General features: G+C 47.7%; 1 protein-coding gene across 1 annotated transcript in view; it reads right to left on the minus strand.

Annotated features, from left to right (window-relative positions):
* Pou2f3 (POU class 2 homeobox 3) overlaps positions 1-24,371 on the minus strand; it is an 84,810-nt gene continuing 60,439 nt past the window's right edge. The window contains exons 4-13 of the mRNA XM_005069410.4: positions 21,601-21,705; positions 19,984-20,086; positions 17,417-17,499; positions 14,637-14,819; positions 14,117-14,258; positions 12,434-12,570; positions 9,860-10,021; positions 4,101-4,167; positions 2,794-2,929; positions 1-1,441 (exon numbers count right to left, since the gene is read on the minus strand). Of these exons, the coding sequence (XP_005069467.1) occupies positions 1,402-1,441; positions 2,794-2,929; positions 4,101-4,167; positions 9,860-10,021; positions 12,434-12,570; positions 14,117-14,258; positions 14,637-14,819; positions 17,417-17,499; positions 19,984-20,086; positions 21,601-21,705 (1,158 nt within the window). The 3' untranslated portion in view covers positions 1-1,401. The remainder of the gene's footprint in view (positions 1,442-2,793; positions 2,930-4,100; positions 4,168-9,859; positions 10,022-12,433; positions 12,571-14,116; positions 14,259-14,636; positions 14,820-17,416; positions 17,500-19,983; positions 20,087-21,600; positions 21,706-24,371) is intronic.

Here is a 24,371-nt window from a genome sequence, read left to right on the forward strand (position 1 = left end):
TTATTAACAGTGGAATAGTTTATGTCATTGCTATACAAATATATTTAGAAACAGAGATTCCCTTGAGTCTCAACAGTTTCCTGGATATTCAGTCTTTGAAAAAAAAAGTTACAGGGCAGGGCGTTGGAGGCTCATGCCTTTAATCCCAGCACTCAGGAGACAAAGGCAAGAGGATCTTTGTGAGTTTGAGACCAACCTGGTCTACAAGAGCTAGTTCCAGGACAGCCTCCAAAGCCACAGAGAAACCCTGTCTTGAAAAACAAAACAAAAAAAAGTTACTGTTTCTGGGATGGCTTCATGTGACAGTTTTACACACAGGCCCAAAGAAGCAGACTCCACATAGAATGTTCCCCTCAAAGTCAGCAGAGCCCCAGCTCATGTGGGAACTCTGTAGTATTCCACACTTTGGTGTCCCCCTCTTTCTAATAGAGGATAAAATATTACACAGACATTATCAAAATTCACACCTGAGTTAGACATTTTGCTGGAAAATTACACATTCAAGAGGAAAGGTCATAGAGTAGAACAGGAAACGACTATGTACAAGAGTGTGGCCAGTGCCTCGGGTGTGGCTTCCTCTCTTTCTCTCCTTCACCCTCCCTCCCTCTCCCGTTGCTTCCACAATTTTCTGGGGTCAGGAGAAAGGAGAGGGGCAAGACAAGGAGAAACATGGGGAGCAAAGAAAGGCAAGTGTTCTTGAACTCAGGGAGATGTGGGCATTGGGAGAGTACCTGTAGATGGGAAAACATGGCCAGAAGGTAGCTCTGCCATTTATAGAGAGGAAGGGACTTTGCAGGGCACAGAATAGAAGGGTTTGATTATAGAAAAGGAAGGGAGGGTTAAAAGAAAATGAGGCAAAAATGAAAACTGTGCTAATTAAACAGAATAAGGCTTTGATGGAGACATGAGATTTCAGTCTTTGCACAGAATTTGGGATCTGTTCAGAATTTGGGCTGAGGGTAGAGACCAAACCATGATCTACCATCCTTGCAGTTTGGCACACTGATCAAATGGCTCTCCCCAGAAGCCCACAGACCAGCTGAGGAATAACAATGGCACGATGCCCTTCCTCTGAGAGATGAAGCCACAGTAAAGCCATTGAAAACGTTAGGGCAGGGAAGTGGCTATAGATAAGGCAGGTGAGCACGGTGAACTCCCAGCAGGATTATCAAGAGCCCAAGGCATCCATGTGGCCTTCAGGAAGGCATCAGTATGGCCTTCAGTCACAGTTTGGTTCTCCAGAGTCTCTGGATCCCTGGGAAGGCAAGAATGTGGGCTTGCTCTTCAGCAGTGGCCGTTCTCCCACCTGTCCCCAAGTAGTCTGTCCATTCATGGAGGGCATGACCCCCTTTGTCCAAGTGGGAACAAAGGGCCAGGTGGAATGGGAGGAAGTTTTTGGTCTCAGTGGAGGTAGGTGGGATGGTTCCAACGGTACCATGGTCTGGAAGGAAGAGAAAAACAGGCCAAGCTGGAGTTATAAACCTCATGGGGAAGACTAGGAATAGGGAGGTGACAACAGGCAGGCAGAGAGGTCCTTAAGGGGTGATGAAACCACTCTGGCATTAGATAAAGTGATGGTTGTACAGCCTTGTAAATTCTATGGCATATGAATCATGTCTCCAATACTAAACTACTAATATTATTTGGGTCACCTCAACCTCAGAAATTCTGACTTCCTAGACTATGAAACATCTAGACAACATTGCTGAACTACCTGGATTTGGACAAGAGGATTCATCTCTTCCTGTAAAGCTCAAGTGTGTAACTCAACTTGGTTTGTGTGTTTAAGATAGGGTCTCATTGAGCCAGTTGGTGGTGGCGCACGCCTTTAATCCCAGCACTCAGGAGGCAGAGGAAGGCAGATCTCTGTGAGTTCCAGACCAGCCTGGTCTATAAGAGCTAGTTCCAGGACAGCCTCCAAAGCCACAGAGAAACCCTGCCTCGACCCCCCCCCAAACAAAATCTATATACAGGCATCTGTGTGCAAACATATGGAGGCCATAGGACAACCTCGGGTGTTGTCCCCAGGAATGCCACCCACCTCCTTAGAGACGAGTTCTCTCATTGGCCAGGAGGTCAAAGGAGTCTTTCCTTACTTCCACCCTAGCACACACGGTCACACACGACTTTTTTATGTCCTTCTGTAGGTCAGACTCAGTCCTCATGCTTTCCAGGCAAGCACTTCACCAAAGGAACCGTCTCCCCGGCCCCACCCTCACCCCTACTTCAGATCTGTCTTCCTCTGTACCAGGGAAGATTCTCAAGACATCCATTCTAAGAGTACCTTTCCAGGAGTTTATTCAACTTGTGAGCTAAGGCCTGTGAGCAAGGGCCTGACCTGCGGCCTTCCAAACAGAACTAGGAGACACAGCTTGGTAGCACATTTCTGTCTCTCTGTGCCAGCCACACCTGAGGGCCAGAGTTGCTCTCTGCCTGAGCTCCAGGCTCTGGTCAGAATATCCCGTGACTCAAGTTCCTGGTGTGGAGTGCTCCTGAGCCCAGCTCTGGACCTGGTCCTTTCTCACGTGAGCATTTGGAAATTTCCACTATCAAAGTGAGGATGGAAATGTTGGCCTTGTTGACATCATCCTCTGCCAGGACTGCTCACAGGCTACAGCTTCTTTTTAAATCCTTGCTCCCCGGGGATGTAGTCCAGTCTAGCTCTGTCCTCCCTCCTCCATCCCATCCCCTCTGCTACACCGTTTCCCATTTCCAGTTCTTGTCTATGGCACTGGACCAACTCCTCTAATGCCCCTGAGACTGCCAGATGCTTCCTCACGGCCGTCCACTTACCCTGAGGAGTTAAAGCTGGAGGAGGAGTTCATTGCTGCTTTGGAGTTATTTTGAGATGCTGTGGGGCTGCTGGCATGGAGTCCTGAGCCAGGAGACGAAGGCCTGCTGTTGTTCCCAGGGGAACAGGATGACGTTACTAAGGACAAAGAGAGACAAAAACAAGGCAAAATAATGCTGCTGGGTCTGGGGACCTTTGTGACATGGCCCTTCCAACACATAATTTCCTGGTTAATACCCCAAAGGGCACTTACCCTCTCCCTACCCCCTCCTATCTGCCTGCTTTCTACCATGTTAACATCAAAGCCCACCCATCAGCCCATCCTTGGTGGGGCTCTCTGCAGCCCAGGCCCTCAGAGCAGTGTGGCTGGTTCTGTCAGTCCAAGACTTGCCAAATGCATGGAGGACAGATGCCAAAATCATCCTACTGTGGGACACACCCTGGGCGGGAGGGGAGAAGAGGCATGGGGAGAAAGCAAGGCAGAGAGCAGAGAGACTGCCAGACTTTCCCACTCTCTGACTCCACAATGAAAATGCACTCCATTGAAGGGGACCCAAGCCTCATGTTGGCCCTGGGCCTGCCCTGACCCACCTTGAAACTCATTCTCATCCTCTGTAAAATGGTGGGTTTGGACTAAACAGATATTGCTCATATCTGGAATCCCAACATGTGTTTCATGGACAGAGTGCTATGCATTTTACTAGTCAAACCAAGCTTTAAAAAACAAAGTAGAACATGCTGAGCTTTATGTCAGTATTTGAGGCTTCTAGAAGACAGCTGGACACAGCCTTTTCTAGTTCTCTGAAATGCTACAGGTGCTTTGGGAAAACAGAACCCTGCAAATGTGTGTGGAAACCTGTCTTCCTCTGGTTTTCCGTACAATTCATTTTGGGATGTATTATACCCTTGAGTGTTGAGCCATGCTACAATTAAAATAAAAACAAACATTTGTTGAAACTTTGCCTACCAACGTTTTCCAAACTTAAATGATCAGAGTCCTGTTCTCCCAGCCTGGATTTTTAGTGTCCTTTGAGACATACTGAGCAAATGCTGACCTAGCTTAAGTAAGTGCTTTTTAGGTTTTTTTTTTGTTTGTTTGTTTTATGTTGTTTTGTTTTGTCTGAAACAGGGTTTCTCTAGGTAGCTCTGGCTGTCCTGGAACTTGTTCTGCAGACCAGGCTGGCCTCACACCTGCCTCTGTCTTCCAAGTGCTACCATTAAACATGTGTGCCACCACGCTGGCGTCCTTTCAGTTTTAATGTTATTTAGATAATCCTTGTGGTGTCTGGAAACTTCTTTTGAAGCTCACCTGTTCCAGGCATGGTGCTATGGACAGGAGGGACAGAGAGGGCTCCCAGAGACCCTGAGGGAGAGACCTGAAAGGCAAGAGAGGCTTGTGAATGTCCATGCTGCAGAGACTTGTGAATGTCCATGCTGCAGCCTTCTTCCTTCTGCCAGGACGTTGGGAGAAAGGCTGCAGAGAGCCATTTGCCTTCCTTGAGGGCCTCCCCACTCCATAATTTTCACCTTGTGCTTCATAGGAAGACCTGTGGACTACATACAGCCATCAGGACCCACTTCCAGCCTGCTGCGGGAAGCTCCCTGATGCTGACACATACCACTCCCCCTCCTGCTGGGGCCCCTGGCAAAGTTCCTCTGGTACTGCCAGGCTGAAGGTTTGTCCCAGTGCCCTGGAGGAGAGAGGAGCAAGCCTTTGAGGCTTTTATTTTGTTTTGTTTTGTTTTATGAGACAGGTTTTCTCTGTGGCTTTGGAGGCTGTCCTGGAACTAGCTCTTGTAGACCAGGCTGGTCTCGAACTCACAGGGATCCTCCTGCCTCTGCCTCCGGAGTGCTGGGATTAAAGGTGTGCGCTACCACCGCCTGGCTGCCTTTGAGACTTTTGCTCTGGCAGATGTTGTCAGCTGTCTGCTCCGTTTCTCCTTTACATGTCTATAATCTTAGCACCTAGGAGTCTGAGGCAAGGGGACTGCTGTGAGTTTTGGGTCAACGAGGGATGCATAGCAAGACCTGTCCAAAAAAAGGAGAAGGAGGAGGAGGAGGGGGAGAGGGAGGGGGAAGGGGAAGGGAGGGGGAGGAGGAGGAGGAGCAGCAGAAGAAGGAGGATGAGCAGAAGAAGAAGGAGGAGGAGGAGGAGGAGGAGGAGGAGAAGGAGGAGGAGGAGGAGAAGGAAGAGGAGGAGGAGAAGGAGGAGAAGGAGGAGTAGGAGGAGGAGGAGGAGGAGGAGGAGGAGGAGGAGGAGGAGGAGGAGGCGATCACTGGCCTACACACACACACAAGTTTAACCTCCCAGTTTGGGAACCTGCCCTTCACTATGATTATCCTAGAACATGAAATAAGGAGTGGACAGATCTGGGTGTGAGACCTGGCCCTGTCACCCACCATCTGCATGACTATGAGTAAGCTATCAACCTCAGGGAGGCTTGATTTTCACATCTGAAACAGCAGCAGCACCTCCCTGATATTTCTTTTAATTAAGATTTAATGAGATAATGTCTATAAAGCTTCCAACCCTGTGGCTGGCAAAGAGCACCAGCTTGTTAAATGTTGCTTCCCTTGCTCCCCAAAGACTACTGTTTATCTCTAGCTTTCTTAGCTCCGCCTTTGAGCTGAGATCTGCATACTCTTACTCCTTTTTCTTTTCTCATGTTGACCAGGAAGCTCTGACCAGCATTCCCGTAGGATACTGATGTAGAGGCTCCACTTGGGGACCTGCCATCTGCTACCATCCTCCCCTACCCTGGAACAGTCCCCTCAACAGGAAGTAGCATGCTCTCATTTCCTAATTAATCAGAAATCCTTCTTGATGTTTCTACTTACCCTTCTGTTTTACAATGAGCAGGGCCTCGAGGAGTAGAGGCAGGTGTGGGGCAGTTTGGGAGGTGTGGCAGAGCGATGAGAGATATTATCAGTCATCTCCTCTCCTCCCCTCCCAGATGCCACACCCAAGAAATCTGTTGTTTTCAAATAAATAATAGTGTGTGCAGTCACTGTGCTTAGCGCCATCCAGCTAAAGGCTATGCATATGCAAACAAACACATATATAGTTCCTTACTTTAAAATTTTTTAAACATATGGTAGCAAAATGGTGCCAAGATGACCTGTGCAATCATGCTTCTGTGTGTGTGTGTGTGTGTGTGTGTGTGTGTGTGTGTGTGTGTGTGTGTGTGTGTGTTTTGCTGGGGACTGAGTCCATGTTCTTATGCTTGCTAAGCCAGGACCATATATATATAGCATTGAGCTACATACATCTCCTAACTCCCTTTAAATTTTTATTTTTATTTTATTTTATTTATTTATTTTTTGGTTTCACGAGACAGGGTTTCTCTGTATTGTTTTGGAGGCTTTTAATTATGTGTGTATGTGTTGGTGTCTGTGGGAGTGGTGCATGTGACTGCAGTGCCCATGGAGGCCAGAAGAGGGCATAAGATATCCTGGAGCTGGTAGATGTGAGCACAGGTGGGTCTTGGAAACTCAATTGAGGTCCTCTGCAAGAGCAGTATGAACTCTTAACCACTGAACCATCTCTCCAGCTCCTATTAATTTATTTTTCTAACTTAGTCATCTTGGGATTGCTTCGTATCAGAAACAAAAGATACCAGTTTTCATTCCATCAAGACCTGAGGAAAAGACAGGATCATCCTAACCAGTCCCATCTTCTTCCTACATGACATCTGATGTGGAACTCTGTCTTCCAGGCATGATATGGTCATTACTATCTAGAAATGATTTTTTTTGAGATTTTTAAATTTTATTTTATGTGTATGGGTATTTTTGTCTTCATGTATGTCTGTGTGCCTGCAGAGGTTAGAAAACAGCATAGGATCCCCTGAACAGTTGTGAGTGAGCTGCCATGTAGGTGCTGAGAATCGAACCTGGATTCCTCTGGGAGACAGCTAGTACTGTTAACTGCTGAAGCATCTCCCCAACCCCAGCCTATGGTTCTTTAGCAGCATTGCCTTCTTGAAGGCTGTTCTTTCTGCCTACTGAACTACTCTTGCTACGACAGATTGTTCTTCAAGCAAATCATGGGCTCCTCACTCATGGCTGCCACGCCGACTTGAGTGTTTTGCTTGTTTTAATTTTGAGACAGGGCTTCTCTGTGTAACCTTGTGTCCTGGAACTCACTCTGTAGACCAGGCTGACCTCAAACTCTGAGATCCACCTGCCTCTGTCTCCCAAGTGCTAGGATTAAAGTTGCCTAGTGACTTGAGTGTCTTTTATCTGCAATCCCACAATGCTCCTGTGGGACTTGCCAGGCTAGACCTCTCACACATACTTGGTTTTATTTCTTGCATTCTCAGGCTCCTCCTTCTCTGTTTCTGCCCTTGATCCTCTTGCTTTTGCATGGCTGATGTCACCAAGGTGTGGAGTGAACCTTTTTCTTTACTTCATATAAATTCCATAATGGAGCTTCTTCTCACCTAGGGCTTTCAACTGCCACCTGTGTTCTTGTGATAACCCCAATCCATGTCTCCACCCCAGCTTCTCTCCTGATCTCCGTATCTATTGTTCCAAGCCTCTAGGCCAGTCCCACTTAAGTGTCCTGCAGAGCCTACATCATGATGATGCAAAGAACTGGAATACTACCTTTTCCCACTCCAAAACCAGCTTATCCTGTTTGCTTGGTCCACACATACTGCTACCATCTACCCAACCAGCCCAGCCTGAACACTTTGAGTCATCCCAAGGATTCCCCTTCTACCCCTGTCCCTGCCCCAAGCCAGCTTTGAATTTATTGACTGAGCCCCTTTGTTTATATTTTTGTTTGTTTTGGAGGTGGGGCCTCATGTAGCTCAAGTTGGTCCTGTATTTGTAACTGAGGATGTTACCCAGGGTTTCATGCATAGCAGGAAAGCACTCTACCAACTAAACTACAACCCTCACCCTGGTTTATCTCGTGACCCTCTCCTCGATCACCGGCCCCATGACCAGTTCAGCCTCACTTTGCAGCATTCCTCTACACGGAACCCTCGGAGTGAGTCCCATGAACGTACGGTATATTCTTCCCCACCTCCTGCCCTCACACTTCCCCTGGAGGCAGCTCCACCTCCCACCTACCCCCCTCTCCTAAACTCAACTCAGGTGCTAATGACCTCCTTGGGGAAGCCTTCCTAGCCACCCTCCCCAAGGTGTGTCAGCTGCTGTCCTCAGGTCGCTTAGAGAAATGATCCTGTTGTTTATCTCTTGTTTACTTGTGTGTATCCTCTGCTAGACAATGAGGTCCCCTTGGACTGGGGATAAATGGCGTCTATCTTCAGAACCTGGCACAAAGACTAACATAGCTGATCTGTGGGTATATGGGGGCAGGGGAGGGAGGAATCAACATTGTGGTAGTTTTTATGTAGCTGCTAGGTCTTACCCAGCCTGCAACCACCCTGGAGTGCTGGAAGACTAGAGGACACCATTCTCTCCAACTCCTCTACCCTTCTATCACCACTGTTCCCAAAGATAGAGAATTCTATATTGCTAACCAGATCCCATCTCGTCCCATACGGAGCAGACACTCTCTAATTCCCAATCATCTGTGTCTCCCTAGAACTTCAAGTTATTCTCAGCCTTGGTTTTTCCCTGGAACACCAGAGACTGAGCCTTAACCCCAACTAGGTACTGCTTCTTGGGTGCCTAGGAAGCACACCAAATTTAATATGACTGGTTTCAGATTCTCAACTGTCATTGTCTCTCAAGTCTATTCTTCATTCAGTCTTCCAAATGTATTATTATCATTATTATTATTATTATCATCATCATCATTATTACCATTACCATTATTATTTGGAGACAGGGTCTTTCTAGATAGTCCTGGCTATCCTGGAACTTGCTATGTATGGCAGGTTGGTCTGAAACTGACAGAGATCTGCCTGCCTTTGCCTTCCAAATGCTGGGATTAAAGGTGTGTGCCAACTCAAAATTTTTTAAAAGGGCGGTGCCAACAACGTGTATCTAGTACTCAGGTAGCTCAGTTGGTAGCATGTTTGCCTAGCATGCAGAAAGTCCTAGGTTCCATATCTAGCACCAGAAAAACCAGGTGTGGTGGTGCATACCTATAAACCCAGCACCCATGAGATAGAGGTCATCCTTGGTTACTTAGTGAGCTCAAGCCTGGCCTGGGCTACATGCAACTCTGTACCATAAAACAAACAAAACTAACAAAGCAGCCTTGGAAAAACATAGCAGTGATTTCCAGTCTGCTGCTCTGCTGTTTGAATCTGATCTATTAGCATGCCTTATTGGCTTCACAGCTGAGGAATATACAGGATCCAGCCATTTACTCCAATCACCATGACTTCTACCTTCCAAACCTCCTCCACTCAGCCTAATGGCTGTCTTCTAGCTGGTTTCCTGCTTCCTACCCAGCAGCCCACGTCAACTAGCTCAAACTTACACATCTAGGCTTTCCCAACACTTTCTATTCTAGTCAACCAAAGTCCTGGGCCCCCTCACTGAACTCCAAGACTTTGGGGAATCTACTTTCTGCTACGTCTCTGAATTCATCTGCCTTTTGCCCTTTTGCATAAGTCCCTCCACCTTGAATGCTTTTTCCCCTAGATAAACACTTATTTCATCCCCTTACAAAGTTTAGATTCTCATTCAAATATCGTCTAATCAGGCAGGGCTCCTCTAACCTTCCTGTTAAAAAGATGAAAACACCCCAATCACTTTGTGGATATTGTTTTACAAATTATATTGCACTTTATTCATTTTACACACATGTGTGGGTATGTGAGTGGCACAGAACATGTGTGAGAGGTCAGAGGTCAACTGGGAACCGGTTGTCTCCTTCCACCAGGGGGTCCCAAGGATGGAAACTGAGTCATCAGCTTGGGCAGCAAGCACCTTTTAGTGGTTGAGCCATCCCAACAGCACCGGCTTCCACCCATCCTTAATCTTCTTTATATTATGCATATTTTATATGCTGTATCCATTTGTTTATTCATGCACCAAATCTCCCCTACCCACTACCTACTATGTTGTAGTATGGAAGGCTCTTGGCCTCCACATACATGTCCCCCAAGTGTTTGGCAGTCAACCTGGCTCCAAGCTACTTACCAGCCGGGAGTTGTAGATGGGTGGCTTGATGGGTGTGGCCACAGGGCAGTTGATTCGCTTCTCCTTTTGCCGTCGATTGCAGAACCAGACCCTTACCACCTCCTTCTCCATGGACAACTGCTCTGCAATCATGGAGATCTCTTCTGAGCTGGGTTTAGGGTTCTACAGGGAGGAAGGGATAGGGTGTGGTCAGGAGACAGAAACAGATTCAGAAATTGGAGGTGAGAGTCAGATGTTCCAAATGCAAAGAATTGAATATATGAGTAAAATGCCTCAGAGTCAGATCAAGGGTGGAATACTGACTTTATCACCTATGTACTGAGAGTCCTTGGGAATTCCCTTTGCCTCTGAGCCCCAGCCTTCCCATGTATGAAGTCAGACGGCCTGCCTAGCACATGGGATTCTGCCTAGCACATGGGATTTGCGTAAGGGTTACGAGAGAAAGCATGTGTACCCCTCAAGCACAGGGCTAGAATAGATGAGAGGATACAAAAGGTTGGCCCCTTGCTGTCCTCCTTCCCTTGGTAGTAGTTTCACTGCAAGGCCTCCACAGGTGAATCATGGAGGGCAGGTGGACTCCTTGGGGAAAATATTCCCTCCCCTCTAAATCCTTCCTCATAGCCTCGCCCCTCACATCTCTTCTTAGAAAATGATGAGGCTGGGACGCTCAGACCTACCAAGTCTGTTGGACAGCTGCAGGCCATATGACTATTATCACTCTGACCTGCTGACTTGCCACCTAGCCTGTGACTTGAGCCCCCTTTTCCTCGCGCTTCACCCTCCTTTAACAACACTGTTCTAAGAAACCTGAAATGATGGAATCTACTCCAGCCATCCTGCAGCCATAGAGTCCCTGAGCCAGACTCAGGGGGCAATCTGCTCCAGGATCCGAGCAACCAGGACCTACAAGGCTGGATCGAGTAGTTTTTGGTATCCAGGGAGGCTCTAGGGGCTGCTACCTGAGGGTTCCCTGTAGGGGTTCTCTGTAGTCACCTGCATCTCCCTCTTCTCACCCCCCCAGCTCCCACGAGGCTCACAGCTTGCACACACTGCCTCAAATATATGCTTTTGCTACCCTTGAGAATGTTTGCTTAGAGTCTATGGCTAGACTATCTAATTTAAAATATGGAAAGATTTGAAAACTTTTCATTAAAAATATATGAATGCATGTTTTAAAAATAACTGCGAGAAATAAAACATTTTCATTGGTAGGGAAAAAAGAGACTTGTGTCAAAAAAAAAAAAAAAGAAGAAGAAAAAAGCCGGGCGTTGGTGGCGTACGCCTTTAATCCCAGCACTCGGGAGGCAGAGGCAGGCGGATCTCTGTGAGTTCGAGGCCAGCCTGGTCTACAAAGTGAGTTCCAGGACAGTCTCCAAAGCTACAGAGAAACCCTGTCTCAAAAAACCAAGAAAAAAAAAAAAAAAAAAAAAAGAGAGACTTGTGCAGTGTAATCACAAGTGTCTCTAAAATGTGCCTGAAAAGTAACACTAGCAACTGCTTTCAGAAGGTGCTGGAAACTGAGAGGCGGCATATGCCTATAATGCTAACACTTGGGGGGCAGGGGGCGCAAGGAAGATTGCCATGAATTGGAGGTCAGCCTGAGCTACATAGTGTTACATACAGGTCAGCCTGGGTAAGCTCCAGTGTGAGACCATATCTTTAAAAAACAAAGACCAGACAGACAACAAGAGGCAAAACAAAAACAAAAGGCAACAAACAGTCTGTCTTTCCTTTCTCCCTGTGTTTTCCAAATTGTTGACAATGAGCATTTACTTTATTATTTTTTAAGTTAAAAAAAAAAACTTTCCAAAGGGTCTGGAGAGATGGCTCAGTGGCTAAGAACACTAGCTGGTCTTCCAGAGGTCCTGAGTTCAATTCCCAGTAACCACATGAGGGAGGGCTCAAAACCATCTGTAATGAGATCTGGTGCCCTCTTCTGGCCTGCAGGGATATATGCATACAAAACACTGTATACATAATAAGTAAAAATTTAAAAATAACTTAAAATTTTTAATGTTTATTTATTTAGGGGTAGAGGCATATGCTATGGCAAAGGTAGGTGGAGGTCAGAGGGCAACTTGCAGGAACTGGTACTCTCCTTCTACCATGTGGATTCTAGGGACTGAACTCAGGTCATCAGGCTTGGCTACAAGCACCTTTTCCCCCACTAAGCCATCTTGTCAGCCCTTTATTATACTTTTAAGTTGGAAGCAAAATTTGCTTCAAAAGAGACGGAAACTTTTACATAATGCCCTGGCTTTCTCCTGTTACTTCAAACATATACAGAAACACAAGCCCTACTGGAATGTTGTATTCATTCTTGAATCTTCCAGGGAGAGAGACAATGAGCCCCAAATATATGTCAGAGAAGGAGGAGAGGAGTTTTCTGGAACTCTGGAAGAAAGTCAGCATTTCTGGGCTCCTAGAGTGGAAGGGTGACTTGGCTTCCTCCCAGACAGGTAGGGAGTGGTGGAGTAATGCGTAGGGTCTTGCCATGATCCCAGCTTCCTGCACATGTGGTACCCGCTCACCCGCCTGCACAAGCTGGCCCCTCCCCCAGAGGAGGCTGCTCACATCTTGAAATCGCTTCTCCAGTGTCAGTCGGATGTTGGTCTCGATGCTGGTCCGTTTCTTCCTCTTCCTGCCAAACACTTCGCTGAGGGTGGGGTAGGAGCTGGGTGTGTTTGCTGAAGGGTCTGATGGGGAGGTTTCTGGAGAGAGGAGCAAATGTAGCTCAGAGATGGAGATGTGTGGCTGGTCCAGCCTGCTAGAGTAAACTCAAGGTTCACCAGCCCTTTCCCATGGACTCTCAGTAGTCTATTCAATATTAGCCCTGACCCCAGCAGAGAATCCAGAACGGATCAAGTCCTGCTGCTCCAGGATGCTCTGGGCAAATGTCCCCCAGAGCTCACACCACAGTCTCCAGGCGTTTACAGGCATGGTTTGGGGGATGCCCAGACATCAGTGACTGGTGTGGGTGTAGGGGATAAGGTAGAACTGTAAGTCTGTCACACAGTCTGACCTGTGTTAAAAGGTATGCCCATCTGTGAACACTGAGTGAAATAGGTTGACTCTGGCATGGAGGAACCCATACTAGCTCTGAAGACAGTTGTCCTCAAGTGAAAGGTGGGAGCCAAAGCTGCAGGATGGGTTGAAGTCATACTAATAAAGAGACGTAAAACCCTTTCCCAAGGATTCTAGGAGCTTCCATCATTTCTTCTATTTGGATGCTTCAGTAAAAGTTGTCTCAGCGGCAGTATTGAAGAGGATTCCCGAACACTCTTCTGAGTAAGAGGACTTCCTTAAAAGGAACCACCCTGGCTGCCTAAGCTGCCTTTACCACTGGGACGGTAATCAATAACCCATACTCCTATTTAACAGAGCCTAGCCCTGGAGAAGGGCTTGTTCCTTTCCTCTCCACATGGACCAGGACATCTCAGATGGGGCCACCCTGCATCACATACTTCCCTGGGCACACTTGGCAATGTCTGGAGACATTCTGGGAGGCGTTGAGGCAGGTGCTATCAATGAACAGGCAGACATTCAGGCTGCTCACTTCCAATGCCTAGGCCAGGCCCCAAGGACAATTTTACTTGGTCCACATGTCAGGAGCCCTGCCTTTCACTTTTTCTCATGCCAAGTTCTGGTCATCATTCCAAATACCCTGGCTCTTTTCTTATCCCCTTGGCCCCCTGGCAGGCCTAGGTCCTGACAGGATCCACTTCCTCATCACCCTTCCTGCTGACAGGCTTTTCTGGCCAGTCATACCACAGCGATTGCCTGTCCTCTGACACCTGCTCCAGAATAGCCAAGTGAAGACCTGGAGCTGGTCTGGGTCTTCTTGCCTCAGTGTGACCCTACAGAGACCTCTTCCCCATCTTCTGACCTAGGCTGATCCCATGCAACAATGTGAGTAAGTGGATCAAACGTAGCCTCTAAGGAGCTGTCATGAAATATACGGTAGGTAGTTCTGGGGAAAGGGATAGAAAGAATGGAATAGAATAGAATAGAAACGAAGCAAGTTGTCCTGCCACAGATGAACCATACCTGCCAAAGGGCTCCCTCAGTAACAAAAATGACATTTTCATCCCTGCTTACCATTCTCCTGGATCTTACCTCTTGGTTCATGCCAGACTCAAAAGGGGAATAAAGGGATCCTATGCCTTGACCGGGTCAAGCCCCATCACACCCGTGCTCCTAGAATCACCCAGTGGGGTCTCCTGGGGCCCCTCCCACGTTTGTGTCTCTGCCGCCCACCTGCATCATTCAGCCACTTCTCTAGCAGTGGCTTGAGTTTACACATGTTCTTGAAGCTCAGGTTGAGAGCCTCAAATCTCGAGATGGTAGTCTGGCTGAAGTCATTGCCATACAGCTTTCCCATCGCCAAGCCGACGTCTCCCTGCAAGAGGTATCGAGAGAGAGGAAGGTGAGGGACAGACGTCTATGTTTTGTCTGTGTCCTCTGCTGCCCTAAAGCTATCACACAGGCAGAGGCCTGAGCATCCTCACACAGCCTTGCGCCTTCCCAGGTCTTCCTCTTCTAGGATGCAAAGCCGGCTTATTTCTCTCCTTACACTATGAATGGGCCGTGCCCTTGCTTGGCCTTTGTCTCCACCAGCAATGTCCTCACTTTCCTTCCCACGAGCACTCTGTGCTCTATCATCAGAGTGCAGGGCACTTGCTCCAACTGGTGTCAGGATGCTCCCAGAAGCGCATTTGTGAGGACCCAGCCACTACCCCACAACCCACCTCTTCCACCTGCTGCTCCCAAAGCAAACCTGTGTGAAGCCCAGCTTAATGCGCCTCTGCTTGAAGGTCTTGGCGAACTTCTCCAGCTCCTCCAGGTCACTGGGCTCGTCAGTCCCCCCTGGGCCAGGAAGATGCTTGGCCACTGGCAGATGCTGAGGTGCTTCCAGATGGGGCTCTAAAGAGGATCCGGACAGCCCAGGGCGCCCAACTGCCTAATAAGGAACACAAGCTAGGGTGAGCCACAAAGTTTCACCAGGCCAAGCAGAGGTCTCCGCATTTGTTACTAATGTTCACTTAGAGGGTGACAGGTCCTGGAGTTTATTGGGCCCTATGGTGATTCACTGACTCAGAGTAGGTGACTTCCTCTTGTCAGCTTTCCACCATAAAAGGAGCTGGCAATCTAGTGTTTACTACTAGATCTAAGATCTCAGCGTGGGATAAACTTCAGCACGGGACAAGGAAAAGGTTATTTGCCTGTTCTTTTCCACAGAGCAAGGCATATTAGTTGTGGGTGTCACTTTCCTTACTATACCAGTTTTCTTTCTTGAGAATGTTGTGGGTTTTTTTTATATGTCCTTTTTTTTTTTTAGGAAAAGATCTTGCCATACTACCCAGTCCGGCTGGTCCTCACAATTCTCCTACCTTAGCCTCTGTAGTACTTTATAGATATACACCATCATTCCTGAAGAGAGGTGTAGTTTTAAATCAAAGGTGGTTTTAAAAGATTTGTTTTTATTTTATGTGTTTGGGTAAATGTATGTATGTAGCATGCATGTATGTATGTATGTATGTATGTGTACCTATGACCTGTGGGAGCAAGAAGGGTGTTGGATCCCGTGGAATAAGAGTTATAGAAAAGTGTGAGCCACCATGTGAGCCCTGGGAATGAGTAGCCTGATGGCTCTCTCGAGCCCCAAGCAAAGGCTTTTTGTTTATTTGTTTTAACTGCTGCTGTCTCCAACACACCTTTTCAGAAAACATCTCTTCTTTAGTTTGTTTTCATAGGAAAATCTACCATCTGATTTAGAGACATGCTGCATTCACACGAGATTGAGAATATGCATAGCCTTGAAGTAGCTATTTTAAAAAAAGATATTTATGTGTACAGCTGCTTTGCCTGCATGTGTATAATAAATGTACCCTTAGAGGCCAGAAGAGGGAGTCTGAAGAGGGAGGAGTCTGAAGAGGGAGGAGTCTGAAGAGGGAGGAGTCTGAAGAGGGAGGAGTCTGAAGAGGGAGTCTGCTCCCCTTAACTGGAGTTGTTACAGATGGTTGTGAGCCAACATGTGGGTGCTGGGAACCAAACCCAGGTCCTCTGCAAGAACAACAAGAACTCTTAACCCCTTGACCACTTCTCCAGCTCCTTGATATATCTATTATTTCACAAAGATGGAGTGCAATCCAGACCCTGGGGGCCAGACACTGTGTCCAGCACAGAAACTACTCACGCCTTTGAGGACAATGAGCAGAAAGCCCTTGTCTGTCTGCTTTTTTTCTTTGAGGAATTTCAATCCTCTCTCCTGTTTTGGTTTCCCAGACACAGGCATCCTTATGAGGAGGAGGATAAACAGAGTCTTCTAGGTCAGAGTGGCTGGAAACATCACAGATAAGGAGATAAGGATGGGAGGTAGCCCAGCCCAGATCCCCAGAGCGAAGCTGTAGTCGCCCTTGAACTCTCCGTTTTGTAAATTCACTTGCTGTTGCATTTGACAAACACACTGAGCTACACATTCTCCTCCTCCTCCTCCACACCCCACCAGTTACCTGATGGCATCAGTTTGACGTCCCAGACTGCTCTTGTTTCTGTGACTGTTGGTCACTCATCATACTCTAGGAGGACCTTTCTACTCATTAATTTGTAGACTATGTCTCTTTGTGTTACTCAAACTGGGCTTCAACAAGTAATTTCTCTTGCCTTAGCCTCCCTGGTATCTAGAAGTACAGACAGACACCACGACACCCCAAGTAGAAGGGCCTTAATCTTCTAAATGGTCTCTCTGCCACAAGTCTCTTGAGTTGGTCCTGGGTACACTGTAGGACCTCAGTGTCATAGATCAGGGTCTATAACTATGCCATACTTTGGATGCAGCCAAAAGGAAGAAAATAGGAGCTTAGCTGTTGCCATTTCTTTCAACCACTAGATGGCAGTCTCCTTCTAGCTATTTTCTGTGGATGTCAGGCCTAGGGAAAGCCAGGGTCCTTAGTGAGCCTTGGGGATCTTAGCCCATGAGAAAGAATATTACAAGTCTCTGTGGTAATTTCTAATCATTCCTTGTAGGAAGAAACCATGCATCTGTGTAGGTTATTAACATCCCAAGGACACCCTGGCACGAGGCAGGCCATAAACTGACTTTTGTTTCCCAATTGACAAGCAGGTGCTCTGTGTGGGCACCAAAGCGGTCTGCACAGGACTCTCTTGCTAGACATCAGCCTGCTTGTCCCCAGCATATGCCAGCTGAAGTGGTCCTGAGGGGAGATACTGGCTTTGCTGCCCTGCCCTTCTTGGGGCTTGAGGGCATCTGGGTGGAACTGGGGGTAGGAGTAGCTTAGCGTCTTGAGTAGCTGGCTAAGTTCTTAGAGGGGGTGAAGCCGGAACCTGACAGGGCTGGAGTTGTGTGCCCATAGCAAACACCAGGCCAGCCAGAGAGTCACATTTTAGTGACAAGTAAACTACCTCCTTAGGAATAGCTTGGGGTTTTCCCAGAGGCCAACAGAGAGAGCCCCCGAGGAGCAGGAAGTCTGAGGAGCTGAAGTCGGCCCAGGGCTGGGACAGTCTATGAAGAAACAGGAGGAGGGGGTTGGCAGTTACCTGGGAGGCGAGGCCAGGCCCTGTCTGTGGGAGGAGTAGAGAGCTTTGTTGCTGTGGAAAGGAGAGAAGATTCGGCTGCAGACCTGAGTGACAGGGGAGGGACAAAGGAACAAACAAACAAACAAAACAAAACAAACAAAATCCAGGCCATTTGAAAGACAAGCTGGACATTGAATCCATGCTAACTGCCCCCTCCTGCTGCTCACCTAATCAGGTCCCACAACCCACCTTAAGCCTGGTTGAAAGGCCCTGTGGGCACTGCCAGGAATTGCCACATACAGGTGGAGGCCAACCAGACTCAGGGATAAACAGATGTAAACAGCAGTCCCCAAACCTGTCCTGCCTGCCTGCCTGCCTGCCTGCCTGCCTGGAGAGCTGCAAAGGCATAGGAGGGTCAAGACACTCTGCCTGGAATCTGATTAGCAGGGCGAGAAGCCCAGAGGGGCAAGACGCAGGATGACTAGAGAGCCCCAGGGGGAGGAGAGCATTTCAATCTGCCTGCAAGAGAAAGCAGCTGGGCTGTTAGGCCCGCCAGATCTGTAAGGGCAAAGCAAGCAGATGGTACCCTATCATTGCTCAGAAGGGCACTGGGTCATTTGGTCAGAGGCTCCTGATGACTAGGTCATTAAATTCATTGGAGGGAGGCCTGACAGCAAAGGGAAGGCCAGATGCTGGGGCCTTCAAACTCCCTTTGGGTGGTGGAGATTCTGTCTACCTGCTACTTAAGGACCTCCCTCTCCCTCCATCTTCAGGAAAACGCCAAGAAAAGGCTTTGCCTGTCTGATGACTGTGATCAGTAGCTCCTGTCTTCAGATGGCCAGAGTCAGCACTTCTTACTCCTAGCAGGAGGGGAGCCCTCAAACCAGCAAAACTGCCAATGGGAACGGGCCATCTCTGTCACTCGGTATAGCAGAGCCCCTTGGCATATCTGCTGTCCCCAGGCAGTTTTGGATTGCTGATGTACCGTATTTGCTAAAGTTGACTTTTCTAGTCAAAAGCTCAAAAGGTAAGAGAGGCTTGAGTATTAATTTTGCTTACACTGTGTTCTGTGCAATGAGCAGAGGCTTGTCGTATGAACAAACCAAGTCCCTATCAATAACCTTGTGATGCAGGTTTACTTTATTCTTATAGAGGAGGAAGCAAACTTGTAGAGATTACATAAGTTTTCTAAAGAAACACAGTCACTATTTTTTAACTTTATTTATTATGTATACACTGTTCTGCCTGCATATATGACTGCAGGCCAGAAGAGGGTGCCAGATCTCATTACGGATGGTTGTGAGCCACCGTGTGGTTGCTGGGATTGAACTCAGACCTCTGGAAGAACAGCCAATGCTAATCTTAAAGCGCTGAGCCATCTCTCCAGTCCCCAGTACTTTACTTTCTTAAAGAACTTCTCTGACTTCAAATTTTAGCCTGTTTTTCTGTTCCCTCCCTCCTAAAATATGCCAGCACCTGTGCATTCTCTGCCTGCTATGTTCACACCACTCAGAGTCTTCCGGAAATGAACGGAACCAATGCTTATCTTCTCTTTCCTAGTCCAGGATTATGATGGATGCTGGTTAGCCAGAAGAAACACTCAAATGTATTCCCATCCATCCTAGTGATATTCTGAGACATGTTGTAAGCTAAGCATGGGGCCCATGTCTTAAGCAGCTACCCATAGTGGGGTACAGCTACCTGGACTTCCAATTTCTCCTCTAGAGTATGAGTTATGGAGAGCTCATACTTCCAATAGCATTTTCAGCCCTGCTTGTCAGTGATGAATGGAAAGGCATGCAGTATAGTGTGATCATCTAGAACATGGGTCTTAGACTGTTCTGGAACTTCCTAGTAGGTCACCAGCATGCAATAGGGGCTATCTATAACACAAGTTTACTCTGAGGAATAAGCCAGGAAAACAACTCAACAGACTCCCAGGCATGTTAAGCAATGATACTTAGTGTTGTTAATGCTCCGATGTGTTTGCTCAAGGTTTGGGAGTAATTTCCCTGCCAAAGACAACCAAACCTATTTTCAATAGCCTGTGGGAGGCACTGCTGTTCCATCCAGACAGAATCATAGCCAGGCCAAAGGGAGGGAAAGGCTCAAGGCAAGCCAGACTCCAAGGGATCCCAGGGAGTTTCTGCTTCCTTGTATCACCTCCACCCCCATGAGCATCAGTCCGAACCTTTAGACTCAGTTCCTATGAAAATCAAGACCCAGCAAGAGCCAGGGCAGGAAGGAGAAATGGGGATGATGTAATCTGGAGCCCCTATACCCCTGTCCCCCGGAACCCCTTCTTGGGTCCCAGGCAGAAAAGCTGGTCTTCTTCAGGCAGGATTTCATAAAGCCTAAACTGACTCCAACTTACATGTGCACTGGGACTAGAGATGTCGCTGTGTCTGATTTTATGTAACGCTGGGGAATCAAACCCAGGCCATCCTGTATGCCAGGCAAGCTTTCTATCAGCTAAGAGCTATTCCCAGCCCCACGAGTGGTGAGCAACTTCTCTGCTCCATGCCCAGTAAGCAGCAATAGCCTTTTCTAGACTCAGGCAATGGCTGTACAAAGCCTAGGGTGCTTACCTTGCTGCCCAGGTGGCGTCTGGGAAAGCAGAAACTGGGATACCGACTGTAAGTGGCCAGGGACCAGCACAAGCTGTTGGAGAGGATGGAGAGAAGCCATGTCCTGCAGGTGGAGAGAGGCACAGATGTTACACAGCCTAGAGCCAGGGGACCTGAAGCCAACTGACCTATGACTCCTACAGTGCCTGGGATTGAAAACTCTGGGAAGTTGTGGGCAGTGTCCTTGCTCCGTGTTGCCATGCATTCCCAACACGGGGCATACAGTAGCTAGGCCGTTAACTTTGGTGCTGCTCCTGCAATCCACCAAGCTGTCCCTGAAGCATAGTTATTTAACTCTGTTCTTGTGCTTTCATTTGTCTGTGTCCTGAGTCCCAACTGTAGATGCCATGAGGACCAACAGTAAGTATTACCCATGTCACAAAGGCTTATCCTAGAAGTGGCAGCAATCCCAACTGCCCATCTTCTTAAACTATCATGTCACTTGAATATGCTCAAAGCCACTCTTTAATTATTTCCTGTACCTGAATCCTTTTAGAAGGTATTAGGGAATGGGGGGAAGAAAAGAATTATTTTTGTTGCTATTTTATTTGAGACAAGGTCTCACTCTCTAGCAAGGAGGGCTGCAAACTCACTGTGTAGTACAAGGGGTTCTTGAACTTGTAGTAATCCCTTCCACCTCTGCTTGACAAGCACTGGGGTCACAGGCATACACCATCGTGCCTAGCTTTGCTGTTGTTTTGTTTTGGGGCAGGCTCTCTTACTATGTAATGCTAGCTGGCCTGGAGCTTTCTATGTGGTCCAGGCTAGCATTGAATTTGCATAGATCCATCTGCCTCTGCCTCCTGAGCACTGGGATTAAAGGCAAGCACCATCAAGCTCAGCCCCAGGCTACTTTTTTTTTTTTTTTTAATATTACAAGCTCTGCCCTAGGCTGGGTTTTTAAAGTATTAAACAGAAAGTCATTCACTCTGAGCTTCTCTCACTACCTCAAGATACAGAAATGGCGATCCCAGCATCTGGGGGCTCTAGACCCCATAGACCTGGGGCCTATGCACACACACTTGACAAACTTCATGAAATGAAGGAGGTGCCATACATATGCCAGTCACAAGAATGGCTCAGAAAGTAGATCTTTCTTCCCCGGGTGAACTACAAGATCCCCCAGAGTCATCTATCCTACCAACCAGAGGCTCACTGCTCTCCAGACAGCAGCCCTCCTCTCCTTTTTCATTTTGTCATATAATCTTGAAGGAGACAGAGTGGATCCACTAGAGTCAGAGAGGATCTGCCACTACTTAGCCAATGTCCATCACTAGAGGCCCTCAATGTCACACCAGTAGCGCAGCTATTGGAGCCTTTGTTTTTGTCAAAACTGGCTTTTGGTACTATAAAAGCAGTGGCATGTCCTTTTGTGTCCCTTACCAGGCCTCACTTCTGTAAGGACTGTTTTTGGAAACCCCACATATACACTTCCAGGTCTCCTTTGCTTGTAATGGGGGGCTCCTTGGATGAATTCACAGGGTGTCAAGTATAGAGAGCCAGCATTTTGTAGAGGGCTGGAACAGACTCACCGACCTAGAAAACACAGCAGGGTCCATGGCACGGGCTGGCACCTACCCCAGACATTTGGTTTCCAGGCATCATGGCAGGCCCTTGGCTCAGGTGGCATGGCCTGTGGGAAAGGGTCTGCTGTAGAGAGTCACCCAGATCCTCTGTCTTAATCTGCAATAGAGGCAGAAGGAGAAGGTGAGTGCTGGGACTCCCCAGAAGACGGAAACAGAGCTATGAAGACTAGAGCAGGAGATGAGTGACAAGTCTGGAGAGGAAGTGGGTAACCCAGAATCCCTGGGCTAAAGGGATGGATGGGTCCCACGAGGGCTCTACAGGACCAGTCTGCAAAGGGGACCTGTTGGGGAAGTCCTGTTATTTGCCTGTTATTTGTCAATAAAGCACTGTCTGGCCTATAGGGAATCTAGATAGGAGGGACTAGGAGTCCAGGAGGACTCTGGGAAGGAGAAACACAAGGAGTCAAGATGTAATGCCATGGAGGTAGGAAGCCCGGAACTATTCTCCGGTAAGAGAAATACTTAGATTAACAATTATGGGGTAATTACTTAAGTCAGAGGTAGCCAGTAAGAAGCAAGCAAGGCCAACAGCTTCATAATTAATATAGCCTCCTGTGTGTTTACTTGGGACTGATGCGGCTCTGGAACCAGGCAGGCGGGAAGGTTTCTCTCAAGGAAAAAGCTTCCCTTTACAGGATGGCAGGCATCTCAGGTGAGGGTCTAATGACCCACCTCACCCCCCTCCTATGTGGGTCTCCTAGAAACAGCCCCAGCTGTTCTGATGACAACAATGGCCGCTGTGACTGAAGGATAGCTCAGAGGGTATCGTGACCCTGTTACAAACAAACACAAACTACAAAAACAAAACAAAACAACAAAAAACTCAAACCAGAAAATAATCTCCAATGGCCAGGTGTAATTCGTGCACTGTGATCACGGCTATTTGGAGGGTGAGGCAGGAGGATCACATTTGAACTCAGCCTGGGTGTACACGAAACCAACCAACCAACCAAGTGAACAAACAAAAGCTTACTAGAGCAAATGTTTGCAAATTCTTTGCTTTTCCTCCACACTGGGGTATCAGAATTTCCTCTGAGATGACTATGACTCTCAGTGGTATCTTTAAAACTCCCTGCCTCAAAAGAGCAAAACCATGACATCCTTTAATTGCTCTCCAAAGTCTGCTCTTGACTTCTCTACACTGAGTCCCATCTCTGAAAGCCGGAAGCCTGGAAACTGCAGGTCCGGGGCTCCTTCCCTTCATCCCTCGTTCCACCTTCTCCATGCTGAGCTGCATCTGCTGAGGCCCTCTGGGTCCTCATGGTTTTGGTGACAGGGTGGTCAGTCACCCTACAAGCAGAGATCTGCCCTCGGTACTGTAGCCTGAGGGGCCTTTGGTGGCTTCCAGTTCTTTTCTGTTTTTACCATCTTCCCATGACACAAGTACCACCCACTCTTGGGTTTCCCAGGAATCTCTGAGGAAGGCAGGAAGTACTGCTTGTGCCCATCCCTCCTTTACTCCTGAACAATTACTCTCTCACAAAATTTCAGGAAGTCCACCGGGCGGGGAGCCAAGTGACTTTGAGTGCATACAATAGATGGAGGAATGCAGAATCCACACCACACCTCGAGAAAGACTTTGGTGGGACCTTCTGAAATAGGCCAGCTGATGATTCTCATCACAGATAAAACTCTGAGCCATACAGATGCTGGCTTAAACCATTGTCTCTGTCTACACTGGCAGTATGACTAACCCAAGCAAAAAGGTGAGAGTATGAGCTCGACAAGTAGTGCATGCTGCTGATAGAGGATGGGGCAGGAGGGTCTCCAGTGTAAGGAGTGCCAGGGGAGACCCTGCCTCAAAACAAACAACAAACAAAAACCAATTGTATGAGCTGGGAGCAACATCAGAGCCTGCGCTGAATCCCTATGGAAAATGGATTTTGATCATAAGAAAGGGAATCCCATTGGCTGACTCAGTAAGGGGCTAAATAGTAGGAATCTGAAGACTATTGATTGCTTGATTGATTATTGATTAGAAGACAATTACAGAGCTGAAGGGGTAACTCAGTGGTTAAGAGCACCTGTATCAGGTGGCTCAAAGCAGCCTGTAACTCCAGCTACAGGAGACCCAGTGCCTTCTTCTGGCCTACAAGGACACCTGCACATATATGCACACACATACACATATGCATCAATAAGTGAACCTGTAAAAATAAATCAATCTACTGTTTAAAATAAGGGAAAACCTACCTCTGTAGAGCAGATGAAGCAGTGAGGAAAACCCCAGGGTGGACCCTTTTTCTCATCTAACTTCCTATGTGATCTTGAATGATAGGAGACTTGGCTTCCCCATCTGCTACATGCTCCTATGTGGTTTTTCTTCCTCTTAATTCTAAAGGGGGAATGGCCAACTCTAGTCACATACACAGATGGTAGACTCAGTAGTCCACCATGCTGAAATTCAAAAACCAATTTCAGACTACCAAGAGACCCCAGAGAAGCCCTGGGCAGACAATTTGAAAGGAGCTGGCTTTTCCAAGCATATTTTGCAAATCATCACCCACTCACAGAGATCATTCTGGGACCTTGAAGCAAAGGGGAGAAAGGAAAAGAAATGGGTTTGTAGCACTATGCGGACAGAGTGATTCTGAGAACTCAAAAGGCGTGGCATATGGGTTGGCCTCCAGAGTTCCCCTCCCTGTGTCCCCTAAGCTCTCCCCATCACACTTGGTACCCCCCCTCTCAGAAGTGCTGACACCTGGCTTCCATCCACAGACCTTAAGAGCTTCCACACTGAGACCTTTGATAGCAGATTTCAAA

The sequence above is a fragment of the Mesocricetus auratus genome, unplaced genomic scaffold (assembly GCF_017639785.1).
Source record: "Mesocricetus auratus isolate SY011 unplaced genomic scaffold, BCM_Maur_2.0 Super-Scaffold_100022, whole genome shotgun sequence".
In the NCBI taxonomy this organism is placed as follows: domain Eukaryota; kingdom Metazoa; phylum Chordata; class Mammalia; order Rodentia; family Cricetidae; genus Mesocricetus; species Mesocricetus auratus.